Below are 21,488 nucleotides of genomic sequence, written 5' to 3' on the forward strand. Positions count from 1 at the left end.
ATTTTGTGGTACATTTTAGATTGAATTGAGTGGATTTTATCCATTATTCTCATACTTATACATATAAATCACATGTTTTACATCTTCCTTCCTAATTTTGTACTATGATTGAAAACATGCTTCTTTGGCCTTAAAATTACTAATATTTAATCTTCTCTTATTACTATTCGATGCCGTGATATATGTGTTAAGTATTTTCAAAGTTTATAGGGCAGGAATGGCTTGGAGGATGGAAAGAAAACATGCAAAAGTGGAAGGAACACAAGAAAATGGAGATTTGAGAAGCTGATGCCGACGCGTGCGCTTGGAGCGTGATCGCGCCATACTTCAAGCGATGCGTACGCGTGGACGACGCGTATGCGTGACAAAGCGTCACGTGCTGCAGATATCATAATTCGATGGGGCGATTTCTGGGCTGTTTTTGGCCAGTTTCAAGCCCGAAAATTAAGATTAGAGGCTGCAGAGTGGAGTTGGAAGGGGGAATCAATCATTCACACATTCATTCACATTAGTTAGATTTAGATATAGTTTTCTAGAGAGAGAGGCTCTCTCATCTCTCTAGGTTTTAGGGTCTTAGTTTTATTTCTCCTCTCTCTAGGTTTTAGGGTCTTAGTTTTCTTAGTTTTATTTCTAGAAGGTTTTGGAATACCCTAAAAGATTGTAGAAGACTCTGGATGGTCATAAAGTATTCTAAAAGAATGTGAATGTATATAGAAGTATGAAGAGTAGTATGAAATAATCTAGAAGTATTTAGAGAAATGTGGTAGGATAGATATTTGTAGTGATGGTTTTAAATGTTCAATTTAAACTGTTAATTAGATTTGATCATAACCATCCATTGAGGAGGTGGATGACTATAAATAGGAGCGAGAGTTAGAATTTGTGCGAGTGAGTAATTTGTAACAAATACTTGAGTAATAAAGTGTTCTAATCACCAAATTTTCCTTCTCTTATATTTTCTTGTGTTCTTATCTTTCTTACTAAATATTGATGGTTAGACTGATTTGGTATTAACTCAAGAAATTGAGTAAATTCAAGTGTCGATACGGTAACGTTAAAATGTGTCTAAGACTGTGACACTTTAGACCACTAATAACAAAGATGCAATGATAAAGGTGTTTTGCAACACTCGCAGAGTCAGCAACATGCATTTTTTTTCTTTTAAAAAGAACTTAAATACCCAAATTTTTAATACATATCAAATAAAATGTTAAGAATTAAATAAGTTTTGATTCCTAAGAGCAACTCCGGTGAAAATATTGAAGCCCTATTCCTGACAGAAGGAGAAACTTGGCGTTAGAGAGAAGAGAGAGGGAATTTTTGCACAATTTTTGAGAAGAGAGAGTTCCTCTAAGTAGGAATTTATAGTGTCCAATAATAACTTGCCACTTGACAAGTTATTATAAAAATAAATAATTATATAAAATTTTAATTAATTAAATAAGTATAATAATTAATTATATTAAATAATTATATTTTTATTTATTTAATAATTTATATTAATTATTTAAATAATAATTAATTAAATAATTAAATTATAATTAATTTATTAATAATTATAATAATTAATTAGATTAAATAATTAAATTTTTATTTAATTAATAATTTATATTAATTATTTTAGTCATAATTAATATTAAATATTATTTATATTATTATATTAAATTATAATTAAGTAAATTTATTTATATTAAAAAATAAATTTTATTTTTATACCTTACAAAATAATTTTTAGTTGGGTTGGCTATTTTTATTTTTAAAATTTAAAATGCTAATCACATTATTAAAGTTAACCGTTGTAAAACTAGTCGTTTATAAATTATTGTAATCTTGAATTATATATTGTGTATTATTTTTCTATATGATTTTTTTTATATTAATATTTTTTAATAGTGAATTATTTTTGAATTTATAAATTTAAAAAATATTATTGTAAGAAATAGTAATTATATTAATTTTAATTATTTTAATTAATTAATTAAGTGGGACCATAATAGGGACTAAAACTAGTTCCTCCTAATGGAGAAGAGAGAGATGTTTTGAATTACTATTTACTGTTTATGACGCAAAAGCTGATGTGGAGTTACTTTTCATGACAAGTGGGGTATAAATAGGAATTGAGATGAGTTCCCTATTGGAGATGGTCTAAAAAATATTTGTTTTTTGGTTTTTAGATTTGATCAAATAAAATTTGAATTAAGACTGCTATTTTAATTGTTATTATTAGTTTGTCCTGTTAAATACTAATATAATAGGTTAAGTGGTATCGTATATTTTACTATATTAGTATTCAACTTATCCTATCAACATCTAATTTACTATGTGAGCACACTTAACATACATAACGAACAAACAATAATAATTATAATAAATACTTTTTACCTTTAATTGGATCAAAACTAAGAAAAATATTATAGGAGGCAAAAGAAACCAAAAATAGATATTATATAGGATAAAAATTTATGAAAGTGTTAAATAATTAAATAAAATTTGAGATATATTTTTTTTTCAATTTACAGTAGCAAGATGATTTTCATTGATAAAGGAAACACATACAAGAGAAAATAAAGTTAGCAATAAAACAATGCACCATGAATCAACTATAAAGACCAAGCATGTTTGCAGAAAAAATACTGTCTAAACGAGTACCCAAGTACTGAAATATCCTACCTCATATTCTTGTACCAAATCTTCTGCTATAGACATATAGCAACCCTAAAAACACACTTGTTATAAGACCTAGATAGTAGTTTTAATATTTACAAATCAATCTAACAAAACTCAAAAAATAAAAAAGTTAGCTCAAAAGAAGCACATAAATAATTATCTGAGTTCTGTTTAGGAGTTTGTCATTAGTCAATATGTTGTTCTATGCACAAGAATTTATACTTTTTGACACTTACTTAAGCAAACTATTGAACTAACCATTAGACCAACCAACTTACACTTGGTTAGTTTGTTGTCTTTTTTATTGTTTTTTTATTTTGTTTTTGAAGGGGCCCAAGTGAACATATACCACATTAGTTCAAAATTTTGTTTGGACAGGAATGGGCAGGAATCAACCTTGTAAATGTCCATTTAGGCTATAAGAGCCCATCAGTTGTTCCATCACCTGTAAGTAAAAAATAAGCATATGACTTCAAACTTCAAAGCCCAACACCTAAAGCCACTGAAGGGTATTTTCGTCCAGTCGAAATATAAGTAAAGAAAGGGCATTTCCGTCAATTTAAAAAATTTTCAAATCTAATTAAAACGTTGCAGCTACGCGCCCTTAAGCGAGAGAGGAGAAAAAGAAAAAAAAAAAAAAAGAGATAAAACACAATTCAGATCGAAGAAGAAGAAGCAAAAATGGAGAAGATCTGCGTCGCCGTTCGACTTCGACCTCCAGTTTCCGAAGACTCCTCTAATGGAAGCTTCTGGAAGTTCGAAGAGAATCGTGTTTCGCTTCACAGGATTCATGGCACACCGCTCTCTAACACTTCTTATGCTTTCGGTATATTCTAATTCTTCTTTCTTCTTCCTCTATTTGTTCACGTTACTTCGAGCTTTTCGCAGTTTCAATTTGATTTTCGTTACCTTTTTTTCCACGTTTCTACGCTACTTGCAGATCACGTGTTCGAGGAAACTAGCACCAATGCCAGCGTCTACGAGCTGCTCACCAAGGATATAATTCATGCTGCGCTCGATGGCTTCAATGGCATGTTTCTAACTTATATAGTTGGAATTTTTGTTCCTTTTACTGCATAATTTAGTTACTATATTCGAATTAGTTTATATTTAAACAATTTGAAGCTCTCTACCTTGCTGTGGTTGCAAACTTGAAATTAAGACTTCAATCGAAGTACACTAATCAGTAATGCTTAGGCCTAGCTTAGCTCAGTTGGTGTACTAACTAACAACTAAAAATTGTTCAGTATTCAAAGTTACTTTACTGAGTCGCGTTACTCTTGATTGCTAATTACTAATCATTTGAGTGTAATGGAGAGTTTAAGCCAAAATTGATTGTGTGAATTTGGCAACCAGTAGATGTTATCTAACAACAATTATTTCTATTCTAACGTGCCATGCCATTTGGATTTGGATATCAGTGCTTGCAGTTTTTATTTTAGATGTGGTTAATTATTGAGATGAATATATGGTTAGGAACTGCATTTGCTTATGGGCAGACCAGCAGTGGCAAGACATTCACCATGAATGGGTCGGAAAACGACCCAGGAATAATTCCTCGGGCTGTCAAAGATATATTTGCAAAAATTGAGACGGTAGGTTCTGCTAAAAGTCTTGTTTAGAGTTTGTGTTTGTAGTTGTTCATGTTATTATTTTGATGTTTGGTTTGGTTTGACCAATTTATTTTCAGATGTCTGATCGTGAGTTTCTGATTCGAGTGTCCTACATGGAGATCTATAATGAAGAAATTAATGACCTTCTAGTTGTTGAAAATCAGAAATTGCAAATTCATGAGAGTTTGGAGGTTTGTTAGCTTTGATTTGAGAGCTTATCGTGGTCTAGTGTACTTTTATGCATGCATGAGAATAGCTGATTATATATTTTTTTAATTTTTTTTTCCAGCGTGGAGTATTTGTTGCAGGGCTCCGGGAGGAGATTGTAAACAATGCCGAACAAGTATTAAATTTAATTAATTCAGGGGAAGGTTTGTAATTTTAGTTCTACATTTTTTTTGGTGATTTTCTTTGAAGTTTGATGTTTGAATATGCATGGTAGAAGTATATTTAATTGAAGTTAAAATTTGGTCTTTTGTATTTTCTCAGTTAACAGGCACTTTGGTGAAACAAATATGAACGCTAGGAGTAGCAGATCGCATACAATATTTAGAATGGTATACCATAAACCTATATGTTCTTCTTACATTTCCACAAAATACCTTTATAAAAACAATCTAGAATCACATAATAATGTTTTCCCTATCAAATCTATGTAGGTGATTGAAAGCAAAGGGAAGGAGTTCAACTCTTATGATGATTTATCAGTTAACGACATTGTTCGAGTATCAGTCTTGGTTAGTAATACATATACAATTTTATTTTTTCAACGTCCTTTTCAAAATTCCGTTGCAAAGAAGTTCCATGCTTATAGTTCAGTTTGTGGAATCAGAACTTAGTCGACTTAGCTGGCTCGGAAAGGATTGCTAAGACTGGAGCTGGTGGAGTACGTTTGAAAGAAGGAAAATATATTAACAAGAGCTTAATGGTTTTGGGAAATGTTATCAACAAATTAAGTGACGGTTCAAAGCAACGGTATATTTTTTTCCCCTTTATCTTCTATGCTGTTGGTCTGTTTCAATAGCTTTAGAAGATAATAATGCTATTTTAGGGTTTTTTTTTTTTTTTTTTTTTCCATTCATTTGCTGCAGGGGCCATATCCCGTATCGTGACAGTAAATTAACTCGGATACTACAACCTGCTCTTGGTGGCAACGCCAAAACTTCCATTATTTGTACCTTAGCGCCAGAAGAGGTAGATACTGTGGTTTTGGATTTTTATTATACTCCTTTTGTATTTCGGTCATTAGTATATTATGTTAATTGCAATATTTTTTCCATTCCGTATAGATTCATATTGAAGAAACAAGAGGGACTCTTCAGTTTGCTAGTAGAGCCAAACGTATCACCAACTGTGTTCAAGTGAATGAGGTCTGTGAAATTCATGCACATCAAATTCATGTACAAGAGAATGATTCCCAATTTTCTTCCTAAAATAAATACCATCATAAAAACTTCTATTGTATAACTAATACGGAAAAAAAAAAGGTATGACATAGAACGATAAAACAATAGAAAAGCGTTATGCCGCTAGTACATACTAGTAAGAGTTGCCCTGTTCTGCCACCGTGATTGCTTAAATTAATATGTTACTAGACATTAGAGGATAGTCGACTTTTGAAATAGGATAATATTTTACATTGTTTACTCGGGCCCGTTAATCTGTCTAGATTACTTGGTCAGGAAATAGCAACATTATTGAATCTTCAGTATTTTCCTTGCAAAAATGTTTTTGCCTCTGTTGTCTGTTCTTGGCTGTATTATTTGATTTCTGCACTTTTCTTGGCCAAACTTGATTTCTTGACGGTGGGCATTATTTCAGATCCTGACAGATGCAGCCTTGTTAAAGCGACAACAGCTAGAAATAGAGGAGCTACGTAAGAAACTTCAGGTAATTGTCTTCTGATTACAATATTTTCATTCAAATCATAGAATCATATTAATAAAATTTTCTATTTAGGGATCCCATGCAGAAGTGCTCGAGCAAGAGATTCTTAAACTCAGGAACGATTTGCTCAAGGCAGGTTTTACCTTTTGTGCTTGTTTGCAGTGTTAACTCGCATTATACTGATGCTGAAGCATTAAATGAACTTTCTTTTTATATTAATTATCTGTTCATGTTCTCCCATTTAGTATGAGATGGAGCGTGGGAAGCTTGAAATGGAACTTGAAGAGGAGAGGAAGTCACGGAATCAATGGATTAGGGATCAACAACAGATGAAAATGGAAAATTCCAGTACTAGGTCCTTCTCGGACTGTAACACGAATGGAAGTCAGGTACACCTCAAGAAGGAAAAAAGTGATACGACTAGTTGAATAAGCATGTGCAAAGACAGTTATTTATCTGCTATGTTTAAAATAATGTAACATTGGATCTGCACGACTATCTTTGTTCATCTGGAACAATTCTGTTATCTTTCTATTGCTTCTTCATTACTTGATTCTCTTCCCATTCTTGTCTTTCTGGTACTTTCATTATGTTGTGCTAATGATCGTGCATGTACAAATATGGACAGGGATTTCTGACGCACAAATTTGAAGAATGCAATGATATCAATAGTGCTTCTCAAGGAGATATCTTCAAATCTCCATGTTTAAAGACAAATCCCAGTGCTTTTGTCGCCAAGCGATCAAAGCATTGTACATTATCTGATTACAGCCCTCTTCCAGATGCTTTCAGCAATGTGGCTGATGAAGACCTGTGGCTGAAAATGAACAATGGTTATGTTGCAGACCTTGATTCACTTCAAACTACTCCCACTCGAAAAGTTCAATCATTCCCATCAACTGATACAACTCCTGTGAGTTTATATTTGTTATTTATTCCCCTTAAGGGGATCTGCTTATATGTCTTGAATTTTAATTTTTTGGATCTTAATTCCCATTTCAGTCACATCTAACCCAAAAGATCAATAGAAAAGGCAAAGGTGGCATAGCATAGTTTGTCCTCCATTTTTTATAATTTCCATTGTTGTCGAGTTATTCTTGTTTATGTAACTATTTTCATGAAAGTTATGTAACTATATTATAGAGTAGCCTCCTTTTAAGTTATGAAAGTTAGAATTTGTGAAAATATATTCTAGTTTAAATGTTAATGCACTTCTTATTAATCTATGTTTCTTGTTGTTTGTTATTCATTTGGCTTATGTTTTTCAGGTTTGTACAAGTCAGAATGAAAAGTATGATCGTGAGGTTCAAGATTTGAGGAGACAACTGGAAATTGCTAATGAAAAGATCAATGAACTCGAGGTCAGTAGTCTCATATCTTTATGAAAATGGAATTTGAATGTATGGACTTGTGATTATAAAGATCTTTTAAAAAAAATTGTTTTACCTGATACAAAGGTTTATCTTGTCCAATAGTAAACTGCTAAAATTCAAATATGATTATGATAATGGGAATTATGCATATCAGGTGGTTTCTCCTCAGTTTCTCCATCTGTGTAGTAACTTAGACTAGCTCCATCTAAGAATGCGAAAGGATTCAATTCTATATTACTCTGATGTCTTTGATGTTATCTACAATCTTTTTCCTTTTGACCTCGTTATAAATTGTTCTGTTTATGGTGCTTGGCTATGTTGATGCATATGGATCCAGAGAAAGCATTCTGACGAAGTACCATTGAGCAAGCAACTAATGGGTGAGACGCTGGTATATCGACAAGAAACACAACTACTTCAAGAATTGCCTCTGAGGTTATCTGAATCTGTGAAGAACTTCAAAAACAGCTATGAGCAAGTTTTGTCAGTGATGCAGGTTCAGTCTTTGCACCATATCGGTTTCTTTCATCCTCTGTTGTCTTAACCAGTTTAAGAAGCTGGAAGTTAACTTTCTCCTGTGTTCTAAACAGCAATGTGCATCTAGTGGCAAATTATCAACTGCAAATATGCTTTCAACCATGAGTGAAATCAGTGCACAACTATTTTCAAATTTGGAAGCTTCCTTTGAAGTGACGATGGATGGTGAAAGGTTGTGCCATGGGAATTATGCTCCAATGCATGAACAACAAAGAATGTTTCAAGAAAAGGTGAACAATATCATTACATCATTGGAGTCATCAGAAAGCTCAACAACAGAAGAGCAGGAGAGGAGCCCTTCGTGCACCTGTGAACACAAGGTAGTTGTCTGGTCACAAATATCCAGATATCAATCGTCAGTCATGGTTTTATTCTGTGTCTTAATTTTTGGTTATCTCGTGTCTTTTTTCCGAATTTTGTTGCCATTTAATATCACACTCTAGCTGAACTTTGGACTGGCATTTATTATATTATGCCAGAAGTTGAGCAAATAACTAAGAAATTATAGACATGTTTCTTTCCATGTATTCATCCCCAATATAAAACAGAAAAGATAATTGTTAACTCATGCCCCCCCCCCCCCCCTCTTTCCTTGAGGATGTACACTGTACAGTTCCGATTTGTAAGAAATAAAATATCATAGTTAATCAGATGTCTCTCATGGTCTCCTTCTTCTTGTAGCAAATAGTACATTTATGTTGTGGCTGATTTATGTATAGAATTATTTTTCCCCACCTTAAAACCATCTGTTAAAGGAATTTTAAATGGCATTTCCTGTTCATATGGCTTCAATTGCTTTCATGATTCTACTTGTTTTACATATTGTGGTAGCTTGTCATAACTTCAATCATCTAAAATGAACTTATTGAGGGAGAGCTCTGAGAAAGTTATATTGTGTAGGAATAAACATGGGAAATCCCTTGTTAGAGTTATATTCCTATTTAGCTTATTATAACATGAAATAGCACGGAAGAACATCATTAGTGATAGACTAAACTGCATTATAGAGTTAAATTTGAGGCAAAAGCATAGTATGCTGTTCATTATTATCCTAAATCAAACTTTTTTTTATAAAGGTCTCTGATTTGGGAGGAGAAACTGCTTATTCAAAGGAGCTTTTAAATGAAAGATATGAAAGCCTGGAAAAGGAGTTTCTACTCTTGAAGGATGAAAGAGACTCTTTGCTCCAGATGTTCTCTGAATCATCCCAGAAACTTGCAATGGTTTCAAGCCAAAAGGAAAATGCTTTGAAAGATTTAAATACTGAAGTACAGAGAAGGAATAATCTAGAAGGGGATCTTAAGCAGTTTACTTCAGCTTTTGCTTGTCGTCAGAAATCACTCATTTCCTTCCATAGTGAATTTAAGACTCAGATTGAGAAATTAAGAGCCCAAACTTTAAGCTCAGTGCCTAAGTCTGTTGATTGTCAAGATTAGAGGATGTTGTAACTTATGTAGGACTTCGCTATCTTAGTGTCTTGTATATCATCTACTCAACTTGTTATACATTTCGCCACATTGATTTGCTTCTGCCCTTTGGAATGTTCTCCACTTAGAGTTGAGATTGACATGAATAGTTCTTAGGTGTTTTAGAAATGTTGCTATGTAGCTTTAAATGTAGTTAAAAGTGAGTGGTCTGAATACCGATCATGATATGTTGGACTAGTTGATGCTTATTCACCTTAATTGATTGTCTTGAGTTTTGTATTTTAGAAGGGTAAAATTGATTTTGAGAGACGGTCAGGTCTCATAAAGCACTTAGTTAATGGATCCTCATGATCGTGAGCTAAATAAGTGGATACGTTTGTGACTAATAGGTGGTTTGTTTGGCAGTTTTGTTGAACTAATTTTATTTTTTAGTAATGTTTTTAAGGAACTTTAATAGAAGTATATTATTCCTAAGTTTGTTTGAGATTTTAAAATATATTTTTTAGGAATAAATTGTTCTCATGAAAAATTTATTGTCAAAATTGAAAATTTTTATTCTCATTCCAAAAGATGGATATTTAGTATTCGCTTGTCAAGAGAATAAAAAGGAGTATATAAAATTATTATTATATGATTTGTATTCTTTAGTTATTAAATTTCTTGTCAAAGAATTCTTGCTTTTATTATTATTGGAGGTATTTTAGAAATTAAGATTCTTGATTTAATAAAAGAAGTTTTTTGGAATTTGATATAACTTTTTTTTGGGCAATTTTTTTGTTAATTTAACTGTATTTTTTTAATATTTGAAAAAAAAAACTAATAGGTTTTTGTTTTGTTTTGATTTTTTTACCAAGTAGAGCTTAAAAGTGGACGAAAAATAAAAAAGGGGAAAAACAAAGCGTGTCTTAACGGGCGTGACCCAAGAAAAAGTGTAACTGGCCCAAACAAAACCCAAAAAAGTCCATATATATCCAGAAACCCTAGTCTTCCTCTGCGATTCCGCCTCTGCCAGGTTTGTTCTTTCTTTCTTTCTCCACACAAATGCTACAATGGTGAATTCTCTGGTGTCGTTGGAACGAGTATGGCGAAGCTTTTAGGAACGGAATTAAAATAAGGACAAAAGAATAATTTTACATAACTCCACATTGATTTCGGCACACTCGGAAATTAACTTCCTTAAGCACCAGAGAATTCACCTTTTTCAGAAATATTCATTTTTGGATCTTGATTTTGATTTGGATTACTTATTCTTTGTAATACTGACTGTTCTTTTTTCCATTTCCTTTTTGTTCGCAGTTTTAGCTCTTGATCCCACAAAACCCTAGCTTCAACCATGAGGTAAATTCAGCTTCCACCTTTACTTGCGTATTTCGAGATGGAATGATGAAATGTTTGACTAACTTTTTGGTATTTGTATTTGTTAAATTAATTGATTATTTGAGTATTGATTCCATGCGTTTGTTTGTGAACTGAGTAGTAAGCTTCAGAGTGATGCACTGAGAGAAGCAATCACTGGGATAGTGGCTGATTCCAAAGAGAAGAATAGGAAGTTTGTTGAGACCATTGAGCTCCAAATTGGACTCAAAAACTATGACCCACAAAAGGATAAGCGTTTCAGCGGTTCTGTAAAGTTGCCACACATCCCGAGGCCCAAGATGAAAATCTGCATGCTTGGTGATGCTCAGCATGTTGAAGAGGTAAGCTTATCTTCCAATTAATTTTCTGTTGCTGTAATCAACACTTATTAATTCTAAAAAAATCGTAGCTACTTTCATCTTTGTAAATTGATTATTGTCATACATGACCCTTGATGTGTATTGAACTATGAAAGAATCTGTTGATTCATAGAAATTATATATATATATTTTTTGCGAAAATGATCTAACTAATTTGAGGTTATTGGCTTAAGATTAACGTTTTTAACAATCTGGGATTTGAAGTGTGTAAATGAGTTGCTCGACTTGAATGACTTTTCAAACGCTGTGGTATCCATTTTGTTGTATGAAAGTAGTATCTTGAAATGACACAATGCTTCGTTACATGATTGCAATTAAAGAGAGCAATGACATTTTATGATTTGATGGAAGCAATATTTTGGTTGTGTTTTTAGGGTGTTGCTTGTGTGTAATTGTTTCCATGTTCGTTATGTTGATTGAACTTATAATTTGCAGGCAGAGAAAATAGGATTGGATTGGATGGATGTTGAAGCATTGAAGAAGCTTAACAAAAATAAGAAATTGGTGAAGAAACTTGCGAAGAAATATCATGCTTTCTTGGCTTCTGAAGCAGTCATTAAGCAGATTCCTCGTCTCTTGGGTCCTGGTCTCAACAAGGCAGGCATGTACTTTTGATTTAGAAAACATGTCCTTTTGAGAATGATTAGGAATTGATTCTAGACCATTTTATGTGTGGCATTTTAGCCTTCTTTTATATATTCTCTTGGCATTAATTTGTTACATGTGTTAACTGTTAAAACTAAATTATTATCTCGTTTATTCATCCACCTCACCTCCCCTCCCCTCTCCTCGAAAGATAAAATCTTTTTGCACAATATGTAGTTTTATAGTCTGTTTTAAGGAATTGCTATGTTGTATGCTCTTTGAATCTCAGTCATTATCTTCACTAATTCTTGTTAATTCCCATGACTTTGCAGGAAAGTTCCCCACACTTGTTACCCACCAAGAATCCCTCGAGTCTAAAGTCAATGAGACCAAGGCTATGGTGAAATTTCAGCTTAAGAAGGTGCTCTGCATGGGAGTAGCTGTAGGCAATGTAAGCATGGAGGAAAAGCAAATCTTCCAAAACGTACAACTGAGCGTTAACTTCCTTGTGTCCTTGTTGAAAAAGAACTGGCAGAATGTGAGTATCATGCACAACATAGTATATTGTCATTGTTGTATTACCTTTTATGTTGGCTTTTTTTTCACCCCTTTGAAATTTACAACTTGTCTTGTTGCTATAATGTATGATGGGTTTATTGTAATTCAGCACTCAACTTTTAAGGAAAAAAAATCTGCATTTTCATTGCGGGTAATATTTGGATGGCTGATTTTCCTTATATTCATTCTGAGACTTATTACCTCGTTACTTCATTACCATAAGATAGTGTGCCTGATCAAAATGAAGTGATGGGTCAGAAAATGAGTAAATGGAACGTTAGTTAAATGTTGACTCAATTTGCATCTTTGTTAAATATATATTTAACAATATGCTACAAAAGTACAATGAGTTCTTTTCAATTTTTATATTTTTATTATTCTACTATTATTGTCCTTTGAAGGTGCTGCATGTGAAATTATTTTCTTCTCTCCTTATGTTCCTGGAATATTTGGTTCGGGTTTGATCTAGCTAATCATCTAACTTTAACCATTACTGATTTCAGGTTAGGTGCTTGTATCTGAAGAGTACCATGGGAAAATCCTACCGTGTGTTTTGAAGGATCTTTTATATTCAGTGAAATTGTGATTTTGCTTAATATATTAAGTAGCTTAATACCTTGGCAGCAATTTTCATCTTGTTACAGTTTTGTTGGATGAAATTTTTGTTAGTTTCTTTAGTTCATGGTTCTTAAAATGTGCTTACGAACATTGGATCCTATTTTTGAGCTGAACCTGTTTGCGTACTATATAATTTCCTTCTTGATAAGTTTGTGGGTTATCCCCTATTTAGTATGTTCTATGGGTAATTATCTAACATGCTTAAAATATTATTAAAAATATGTTCTCAAATTCTAAAAGTATGAAGAGAGGAACTCTGTAGTTAATTTTGTCGGATCTGTTTTTAGGTGGGTAAAATTTCGGCTAATTTTTTTGGTTATGGAAGTAGAAGTGGTGATATACCTTAACATTGTCATTTTTGGTGTTTTTCAAAATTCTGGAAGTACACAAATCGGACGGTCCGATTTCTGCTTCTCTAACTAAACGACATCCCAACAATCCACATTTTAAAAAAACACCACTACCACTCCAATATTAAAAATAAAAAATTCTAAAATTTCACCCTTGGTAATAATAAATATCAGGAGTATTCTGAAAATATCAATGACATATATTCTTAAAACAATAATGTTATTTGAGTACTAAAATCAATTAGTCATTATATATTTGTGTAAAAATATATATGTAGTTTAATTTAGTTTTAGTATATATTTTATATTTTAATGTATATTTTATAGTGTAGTTGATTTTGGTGTATAATTAACAAGGTTTTTAAAAATATATATTACGAATTAAAACAATTCATATATAAACAAATTTTTAAAATAATTATAATAATAAAGACACATTTGTGCTTTTTATATTTCGAGCAAAATATTCTGAAGTGTAATAATATTGTTAGGGATATAAAATATAGAAATGAATTTTCGTATAAAAAAATAAATACAATTTTAAGATCACATATTCGTTCACCTTAAAACCATTGGTTACTAAACTCTTTTTCTTGAACTCTTAAGAATTTATCATGCTATTTAACATATAAAATATTTTTCCAAGTAATTGTTTCGTTAAAATTAGTGTTTTGGGCAAAAATAGATCATATATTGATTGACGAAAATGAAATAATGCTGCACGTACAAGTTTTTGTAAATTAAGTTTAATTAAGTTAGTCTAATATTAACAAAAAATATTCTCATTATTTTTACTCATTATTCACCTAAATTTTATTGTTCAACTTGATTAGATTTAATTCATAAAAATTAAAAAGAATTTGTACATATAACATTTTTTGACAGAATATTTCATTCGTCCAAAGCAATTTAGGGTTCTACACATAGTTCTAAAAATCGAATTGGACCAGTTAGTAAAAAATCATTCTGAAACCGATGAATCGATCGGTTCACGGTCGGTTGAACTGAATCAGGACCCCGCCGGTTTATCTAAAATAACCCTAGCCTCATCGCGCTGTCGTTCGTCTCATTCTAGCTGCTCGCCGCGCCGCCTTCCTGTCTCACCGTGCTCGTTTGCTAATCCTCTTGGTTCGTCATGCTCGATGACCCTCTCCTAGTTCGCCAACGTGAGCATCTCCCAGTCCTGCACTGTAGCTCTTGTCTGTTGTCTGCCGTCGTGTGCGTCGCTAGCTCGCCAATGTTTGTCGTCAGCTTTCCGTCGTTCGTCACTCTCCCTCAAGCCTCTGTTCACTGCCCTTGTCGAAAGTAATGCCTCGAGTTTTTTTTTTCTTTTGTTAATTATTGTACTGAGTTTGTTAAAATTGGAAAATTTTGTTAATTTATGTTAAACCTTGTTAAAAATGGTTAATTCAATAAAGAAAAGTATAAATTTAATTAAGTTAATTTAATATTTTTTTTAATTATGAATGATAGGATTAATAAAAAATATTCATTTGTGCATTTTTTTATTCTTCTGTTGAAGATGGTATAAATAAAAGTGAAGATGATTTTAATGCGGTGAATTTACAATGTAGTAAATCTATAGTAAGTTTTTTTGATTTTGATTATTGATGAGAAATTTTTACTTAAACATTTCATATTTGGATATTTTTATTTGTTATTTGGATTTTGAGTTTAAATCATGGTTCTGAAAACCGAACTGGACTGACCGATTCAACCGGATTAACTGGAAACCGGTCATTTAGCCGGTCTGGATAAAGTTAGAAACCGTTTAACAAAAAACCGGTTAAATCGGCGGTTAACCGGTGAACCGGGTGAACCGTCCGATTTTTTAACGGGTTTTGGTTAAGAAAGAAAAAGATCTAACGGCGTCGTTTTTCCTTTTAAAATAAAAAAAAAAAAAGAAAGGCTAAACGCCTAATTGCCTAACGAAGCCCTAATCCTTTCAGCAGAAATCACCCACAACTCCACAAGCCAGAAGAGGGATCTGGGATCAGCAGTTCAGCACCGCCATCGCCACCGCATCCCGCAGCGACAGCAGCGACGGCGTTGAAAGCCGCAACCACCACCGTGTCCTGTTTCGTAGCCGAGCTCGCCTCCTCCTTCGTCATCGCCGAGCTCGCCTCCTCTTCCTCCGCCGTTACTCGCCGCCGGTAAGACTCTGTTCTTGTTCGGTTATTCACTTAGTCCTCCTCGCTGCCTTCTGATTTTCTGTGCTTGATTATATGATTTATTTGTTTGCGATTTTGATTTATTTGTTATCTGTTCATGATTTTGTTTCCCATGGCAGAAAGAGTAGAGGGATTCAACTTCGAGCAAAGGCATGTGAAAAAGAGGGTAAGGGTGGCTCGCGTGTGGAAGACGAAGGAAGGAAAACACTACGTTGTGGAGTGGCGAGTCAGCATCAGCCTCCTCTCTGATTGTGTCAACTCTTATCTCCGTGATGATAACTCCGATATCGTTGCCACTGACACCATGAAGAACACTGTAACCTTCTTCTTCCTCTCTTCTTCTGTGTTAGTAATTTTCTGCGTGATTTGTACCACTATCCAAAGTTAACATTTTAAGCTCTGATATCTATCTGTTTGTATGTTGATATTTGGAGTGCGAATCTGTTTGCTTTCTGATGGGATTTAAAATCAATTATTTGCTTTTCTGAACTTTACTAGTTTAATATTTTAGTCTATTAAAAGATCTATTGTAAATGTTATAAACTGTTGTTGTCGTCTGATCTACTCATTTTAACAAAACAATTATGTCTGAATCTCATATGCTGCTTTGTACCTTCTGTTGGTTTCAATTGTATTTTTTCAAGAAGTGGCTAAATAGATATGATGTTAGGTTTGTTTTGATTTGATCCTGTCTCTAGAAAGAAATAGACAGAAATACAAAGAGATATTGATTAGAGACCAATATTTTCTGCTTACACTTCTAGGAAATACAAGAACTGCAAGTATTTCTATCTTAGATGCTTATAATATAATACCAGTATTTAAACTCAGATCACATAAAATGTTTACAACCCTGAATTCATGCTATAGGTTGGGTATATATTACTGTCTACAAACTTAAAGAACAAGGAATTTGCTTGCATATGCTATTTGTCTTTCATCTTCCATCATCATATCTGTTCAATTTTGATATTTTTTATGAAAATATTGCTAGGTATATGCAAAAGCCAAGGAGTGCTCTGAACTACTTTCTGTTGAGAACTTTGCTATTGAGCTTGCCAAGTACTTTATATCATTCTATAGGCAGGTTGGTGAATGGTAAAATACAGTATAATATCATTATTCAAATAAATCTACATTTGTTTTCTTTTATCCTTTATAATCCTCTTGCACCATGCTCATTCTTCTAAAATTTTCTTGCTAACAATTTTTCTTTGACCAAATTATTTATATCACATTAACCGCTTCCTAGGTTTTTTAATAATTTTATTTAATATTTAATTAAACCGGTTGAATCCCGGTTGAACTCCGGTCGAACCAGCGAACCATTGAACCAGTGACCTCACCGGTTTATTGACCGGTCCGGTTCTCGCAACCTTGGTTTAAATTTTATTAACATCATTAGACTTTGGTTGTTATATTATTTTAAATTTGAATAATATTTTAAGATTTATGTTAGATTATAATTATATTTTAGTATATTTATTTATATTTTATTTTTTTGTTGTAAAATAATTATTTTAATTAAATAACGGTTATACTAAATAAAATAATTATTTTATTTAGTATATAGATTATAATTTATTGATATAGAATTATAAATTATGTTCCTATTATTTGAACTTTCGTTGAGTCGAGTTTGAGCTTACGAAATAGAGCTTAATGAGTCAAGTCGTGAGCCAAGCTTAATTTTCGTGAGTCGAGTTTGAGTTTGGTCTAACTCGGCTCACTTTCAGCTCTACTAGCCGGGATCTGGTGATTTAGGCTTAGAATCAGTCCGGTTGAAATTAAACCGGGTAAAACCCGAGAAGGAAAATAATCAAAATATTCAACCTGTTCTCCAGTGGCAATTAGCCTCCCTCGATTCTCTCTCCCGCCTCCCCCCCCCCTCTCCTCTTCGGCCCTCTCTCTCAGAAACCGACATGGCGGCCACTTCTGGCTCCGTCGTCGCTGTGCCCGTAGTCATGCAGGTAGCGTATTGTTGTCTTCAATCAAATTCCTTGCCTCTCTCTTTTTTCGGATTATTGAATATTGATGACTTTGATGTGCTAACATATTAGTGTAACGAGTTCAATTTGTTTAATTTCTTTGTTCATTGATCTATTCTATCATATTACTTCTGCACTGCAGATGTAAATTTTCCAGTGTACACGAATCCGTATTTGGCGCTCCTGTGGATGAAATCTTGGTCTCTCAATTCTCGTATTGCAAATGGGAAGCTTATTATGATAAAATGATGCCCCTTTTTGGGTGCTGGTGAATTATGGTTGCGAGGTTATCAACTAAGGTATTGAACATTTGCATAGCATCAATGTGCAAAGCCAAGCAAGTAGGGAAAGCTGAAGCTGTGATAATCGACGGCATAAGATTGGGCGTGCTCCCTGATGTGGTCACATACAACACTCTAATAGATGCGTATTGTCGTTTGGATTGCGTCGACACAGGCTATTCTGTTCTAAGTCGAATGAGGGAGGCAGGGATACCCCCTGATGTTATTTCTTACAATTCTTTGATCTCTGGGGCTGCCAAGAAATGCTTGTTGTCGAGTGCCTTGGACCTGTTCGACGAAATGCTTCGAGCAGGTATACACCCTGATGCTTGGAGCTATAACATTTTGATTAATTGTATGTTCAAGCTTGGGAAACCAGATGAGGCGAATCGTGTTTTTATGGAGATGGCGCTTAGTGAGCTGCATCCTTGTTCGGCTACATATAACATCATGATTAATGGGCTGTGTAAGAATGGATATGTTAACAATGCTATTATGTTGTTCAGGAACTTGCAACGCCATGGATTCATTCCTGAGGTGTTGACGTACAACACACTTATTAATGGACTAAGCAAGGCTCGACGAACGGGGACAGCTAGGAGGATTCTTAGGGAGTTTAAGGAAGCAGGTTATGAACCTAACTGTATTACCTACACAACGGTTATGAAGTGTTGCTTCCAGTGTAGGCAGTTTGACGAAGCGTTAGAGATCTTGCATGAGATGAGGAGTAAAGGGTACACTTTCGATGGCTATGCATACTGCACAGTGATTGCTGCACTGATAAAGATCGGGCGGATTGAAGAAGCAGATGAAATCGTCAGGCTGATGCAGCATAGTGGTATTCAACCAGATTTAGTGTCTTATAATACATTGATAAATCTTTACTGCAGACAAGGAAGATTAGATGATGCCATGAAGTTAGTAGGCGAGATAGAGAAAGAAGGTCTGGAATGCGATCAATATACACACACGATTATAATTAATGGATTGTGCAAGGCAGGCAACTTTTTAGGTGCAAAACAGCATTTGATTTATATGAACTCACTGGAGTTTGGTTACAATTTGGTTGCGCATAACTGTATTCTTCATGGATTGGGTAAAGCAGGTCATATTGATCATGCAATGAAATGGTTCGAATCGATGGAAGTTAAAGACTCTTTCACGTATACCATCATAGTGCACAACCTTTGTAGGGCTAGAAGGTTCCTTTGTGCCTCCAAGATCATGGTTTTGTGTCTAAATTCTGGGTTTCGGATCTTAAGGGCTACCCAGAGAGCTGTTATTGATGGTCTTTGTAGTATAGGGTATACAAATGAAGCAAGGAAACTCAAGCTTAAACTACGAGTGATTCGACTATTACATGATTAAATGGCAGTTGATGTTTGAGTCTTCAGATATGTACAATACTTTGCTGTCCAAACAGAAGAATAAAGCTCTGAATCATGAGCCCCATTCTTGATCCATATATGTCATCCTGAGGGATACATTGCTGGAAGTGGTAATTTACTAATTTATTTGATTGAGTAGGCTAACTGCAGTGTCTCATTGTGGCTTCAAATTGTTTAATTATGTACATCAATTAAATAAAACTTCGTAAAAACCAATTTAATTTTCATGTAGTGAAAAAATATCTACTACAACTTCATTGGTATGCTTTATTCACGAGATCAAAAAACTTTTGTTGAATTGTATTCCTACACATGATGCATCCTCTTATTGAATAATTCTCTATCCAGAAAAAAATAATTGAATCGACATATAATTCAAAATCACTTGACGAAGGAAAATCGGTTAGAATCGTCTAATCTTGGATAGTATTTACTAAACTATAGTTTTCTTTTAATATATTAAAAAAATTGCCGTGAGAAGATGGGAGCTCAGTTGGATCAACAAAAGTGTCTGAAATCATCCCAGAAAAAGACAAAGTTAGGACTCAAATAACTGAAATAAATTGAAATTTTATTATGTCAAATATATTGATTTCTTCCTTAATTTCCATAAATGGTATATATATATCTCTGAAAAATTTTGTATTTCACATATTTGTCTTCAATTTTTTTTTTTATTATATTGAGGTCTTTGAGTTTTACAAAAGTAAGACATAAATATCTATCTTAGTTAAAATTGTTATTTTTATCTGAATAAATAAATTTTTAAAAGTGTGACCTAAAGACTTATACATTTTATTTTTATAAAATTCAGAACTTCAACGTAATAAAATTTTTTTAGAAATAAAAATGTCCAATGCAAAATTTTTTAAATAATATATATATGAACAATAGAAAAGTATAAATAGACAATAAACAATTGCTTTAGTGACTTATGGTGATGGCTAAACTAACAAATAAAGTAATAAAATAAAACGCAGGATTACACACTTCTTTTCCAGACTCATTAATTTAGATATGCCAGCCATATGTGTGTTATGCATTGATATAGATTATAGGGGCGCTATACATAGATGTGGGGCATCTTTTGGCTGAAACGGTGAGACCTGGTGAAAGAAATTGGACCATCTGAGTTTTGTGCAAAAAAAAATTAGGTAACCAAATCGGATGGTCCGAGTTGTGAGGGATGGGAAATTTGAACTTCAGGAATAATTAATCGGACCGTCCGATTAGTTTTTTTTTTTTTTCTTAAAATCAAAACTGACCCTCCGTTTGGACTTTTTGTTTCTTTTTTCTTTTCTAAAATCAAAACGGACCCTTTGAGTTTTATTAAAAAATAATTTTCTTTGTAGATATTCTCTAATCGGACCGTCCGAATTCCTTGCTCCAAATCTCTCGGTTCGATTTCAGCCCCCTGACACTACATGCAAGAAAAATAAAAAGCATTCCTATTCTCCATAACATTATATCACCCTCACACTCTCTTCCATATTAAAAATAAAAAGCATTGTTTTGCATATGCAATCAATTTTGTTTGACTTATATAAACAAACTTCATTGTGCTCCTTTTTTCTTTACAACTATTTTTTTCCCCATATATTACATGACTTGAACTCGAGATTTATAATATAACAAGACTTGAGTTGTTCTCAAAATATTATACACTTATCTAGTTTAATTTTAGTGCTTAATATCAAATTCAATGGCGCCTATATTCATTCAGAATCTAGTATGCGGTTAATTTAAGTATTAACCCTCAATAAGTGTTTTAAGGGGGTGCATATATATGCAAATAATTATGACATGAATTTTCTTATGGAATATGACAGTATAACAAATTCAGCTGAATTGTTCTAGATTGATGAGTATATAATAATCAGGATTCAGTAGGTGACTTTAGTTGTTGGTTGAAACGTGATGACAAAATAGGTCAATAACAATTCAAACTAATAGAATTTTAATATTAATAACAAAACAAAATGTTACTATCATGAGTTGCTACCATGGGAAATTAATGCTTTGATTTCTTCTAGAAGGTTAAGAAGACCTTCGTTTAACTTTCTTCACTCAGAGCCGTGATGTTGTTTATTTGTTAAGTAACTAGAACATTGCAAAATGTTACCAATAATTGAAATTCAGGGTTTATGTATTATGTATTTATAGTATTAACAACTATTATATCATTATTTAATTAAATATTTATATTTATAAGATTTTCAATAATAGTTTAATAAAATATTTTCATTAATAAAATAACATAAATAACTAAAGAGTGAAGACTTATTTGTTCCTCCAGGGTTTATTGGGAC

The 21,488-nt window shown here is 33.0% G+C and overlaps 3 protein-coding genes across 9 annotated transcripts; all 3 read left to right on the forward strand.

Annotated features, from left to right (window-relative positions):
* The first annotated feature begins 3,277 nt into the window (after positions 1-3,277).
* LOC112756021 (kinesin-like protein KIN-7N) lies at positions 3,278-9,783 on the forward strand. Its single transcript, XM_025804409.3, has 18 exons — positions 3,278-3,493; positions 3,608-3,697; positions 4,144-4,262; positions 4,358-4,471; positions 4,570-4,651; positions 4,770-4,837; positions 4,940-5,017; positions 5,113-5,255; positions 5,372-5,474; positions 5,570-5,650; positions 6,102-6,170; positions 6,240-6,299; positions 6,413-6,556; positions 6,796-7,080; positions 7,436-7,528; positions 7,878-8,036; positions 8,131-8,397; positions 9,154-9,783. Exons 1-18 carry the CDS (start codon positions 3,349-3,351, stop codon positions 9,511-9,513), a joined length of 2,460 nt encoding a protein of 819 aa, XP_025660194.1. The 5' UTR covers positions 3,278-3,348; the 3' UTR covers positions 9,514-9,783.
* A 658-nt stretch (positions 9,784-10,441) lies between these two features.
* Positions 10,442-13,149, forward strand: LOC112756022 (large ribosomal subunit protein uL1). 2 transcript variants are annotated; one of them, XM_072197803.1, is made up of 6 exons: positions 10,442-10,516; positions 10,801-10,842; positions 10,982-11,201; positions 11,676-11,841; positions 12,158-12,363; positions 12,887-13,149. In XM_072197803.1, the coding sequence occupies exons 2-6, from the start codon at positions 10,838-10,840 to the stop codon at positions 12,938-12,940; spliced, it is 651 nt and encodes a 216-aa protein (XP_072053904.1). In that variant the 5' UTR covers positions 10,442-10,516; positions 10,801-10,837; the 3' UTR covers positions 12,941-13,149. The 2 variants fall into 2 exon arrangements, with proteins under 2 accessions (XP_072053904.1, XP_025660195.1); XM_025804410.2 differs by lacking the exon at positions 10,442-10,516 and having other exon boundaries at positions 10,521-10,842.
* A 2,113-nt stretch (positions 13,150-15,262) lies between these two features.
* On the forward strand, positions 15,263-19,404 carry LOC112756023 (uncharacterized). 6 transcript variants are annotated; one of them, XM_072197797.1, is made up of 6 exons: positions 15,263-15,504; positions 15,642-15,838; positions 16,517-16,609; positions 17,259-17,492; positions 17,653-18,104; positions 18,298-19,404. In XM_072197797.1, exons 5-6 carry the CDS (start codon positions 18,055-18,057, stop codon positions 19,157-19,159), a joined length of 912 nt encoding a protein of 303 aa, XP_072053898.1. In that variant the 5' UTR covers positions 15,263-15,504; positions 15,642-15,838; positions 16,517-16,609; positions 17,259-17,492; positions 17,653-18,054; the 3' UTR covers positions 19,160-19,404. The 6 variants fall into 6 exon arrangements, with proteins under 6 accessions (XP_072053898.1, XP_072053899.1, XP_025660198.1 ...); XM_072197799.1 differs by having other exon boundaries at positions 15,267-15,504; positions 17,367-17,492; XM_072197798.1 differs by lacking the exon at positions 17,259-17,492.
* The last annotated feature ends 2,084 nt before the right edge of the window (positions 19,405-21,488 follow it).

The sequence above is a fragment of the Arachis hypogaea genome, chromosome 6, assembly GCF_003086295.3.
Source record: "Arachis hypogaea cultivar Tifrunner chromosome 6, arahy.Tifrunner.gnm2.J5K5, whole genome shotgun sequence".
Taxonomy (NCBI): Eukaryota; Viridiplantae; Streptophyta; class Magnoliopsida; order Fabales; family Fabaceae; genus Arachis; species Arachis hypogaea.

Bases quoted from the DNA above. Each gene is read 5' to 3' on its own strand.
- LOC112756021 (XM_025804409.3), top strand. From the start codon at position 3,349: ATGGAGAAGATCTGCGTCGCCGTTCGACTTCGACCTCCAGTTTCCGAA. The intron at 4,838-4,939 runs GTATACCATAAA...AAATCTATGTAG, and splicing joins CGCATACAATATTTAGAATG to GTGATTGAAAGCAAAGGGAA. The intron at 5,018-5,112 runs GTTAGTAATACA...TTGTGGAATCAG, and splicing joins TTGTTCGAGTATCAGTCTTG to AACTTAGTCGACTTAGCTGG.
- LOC112756022 (XM_072197803.1), top strand. The intron at 11,202-11,675 runs GTAAGCTTATCT...TATAATTTGCAG, and splicing joins ATGCTCAGCATGTTGAAGAG to GCAGAGAAAATAGGATTGGA. The intron at 12,364-12,886 runs GTGAGTATCATG...TACTGATTTCAG, and splicing joins TGAAAAAGAACTGGCAGAAT to GTTAGGTGCTTGTATCTGAA.
- LOC112756023 (XM_025804413.3), top strand. From the start codon at position 17,786: ATGGTTGCGAGGTTATCAACTAAGGTATTGAACATTTGCATAGCATCA.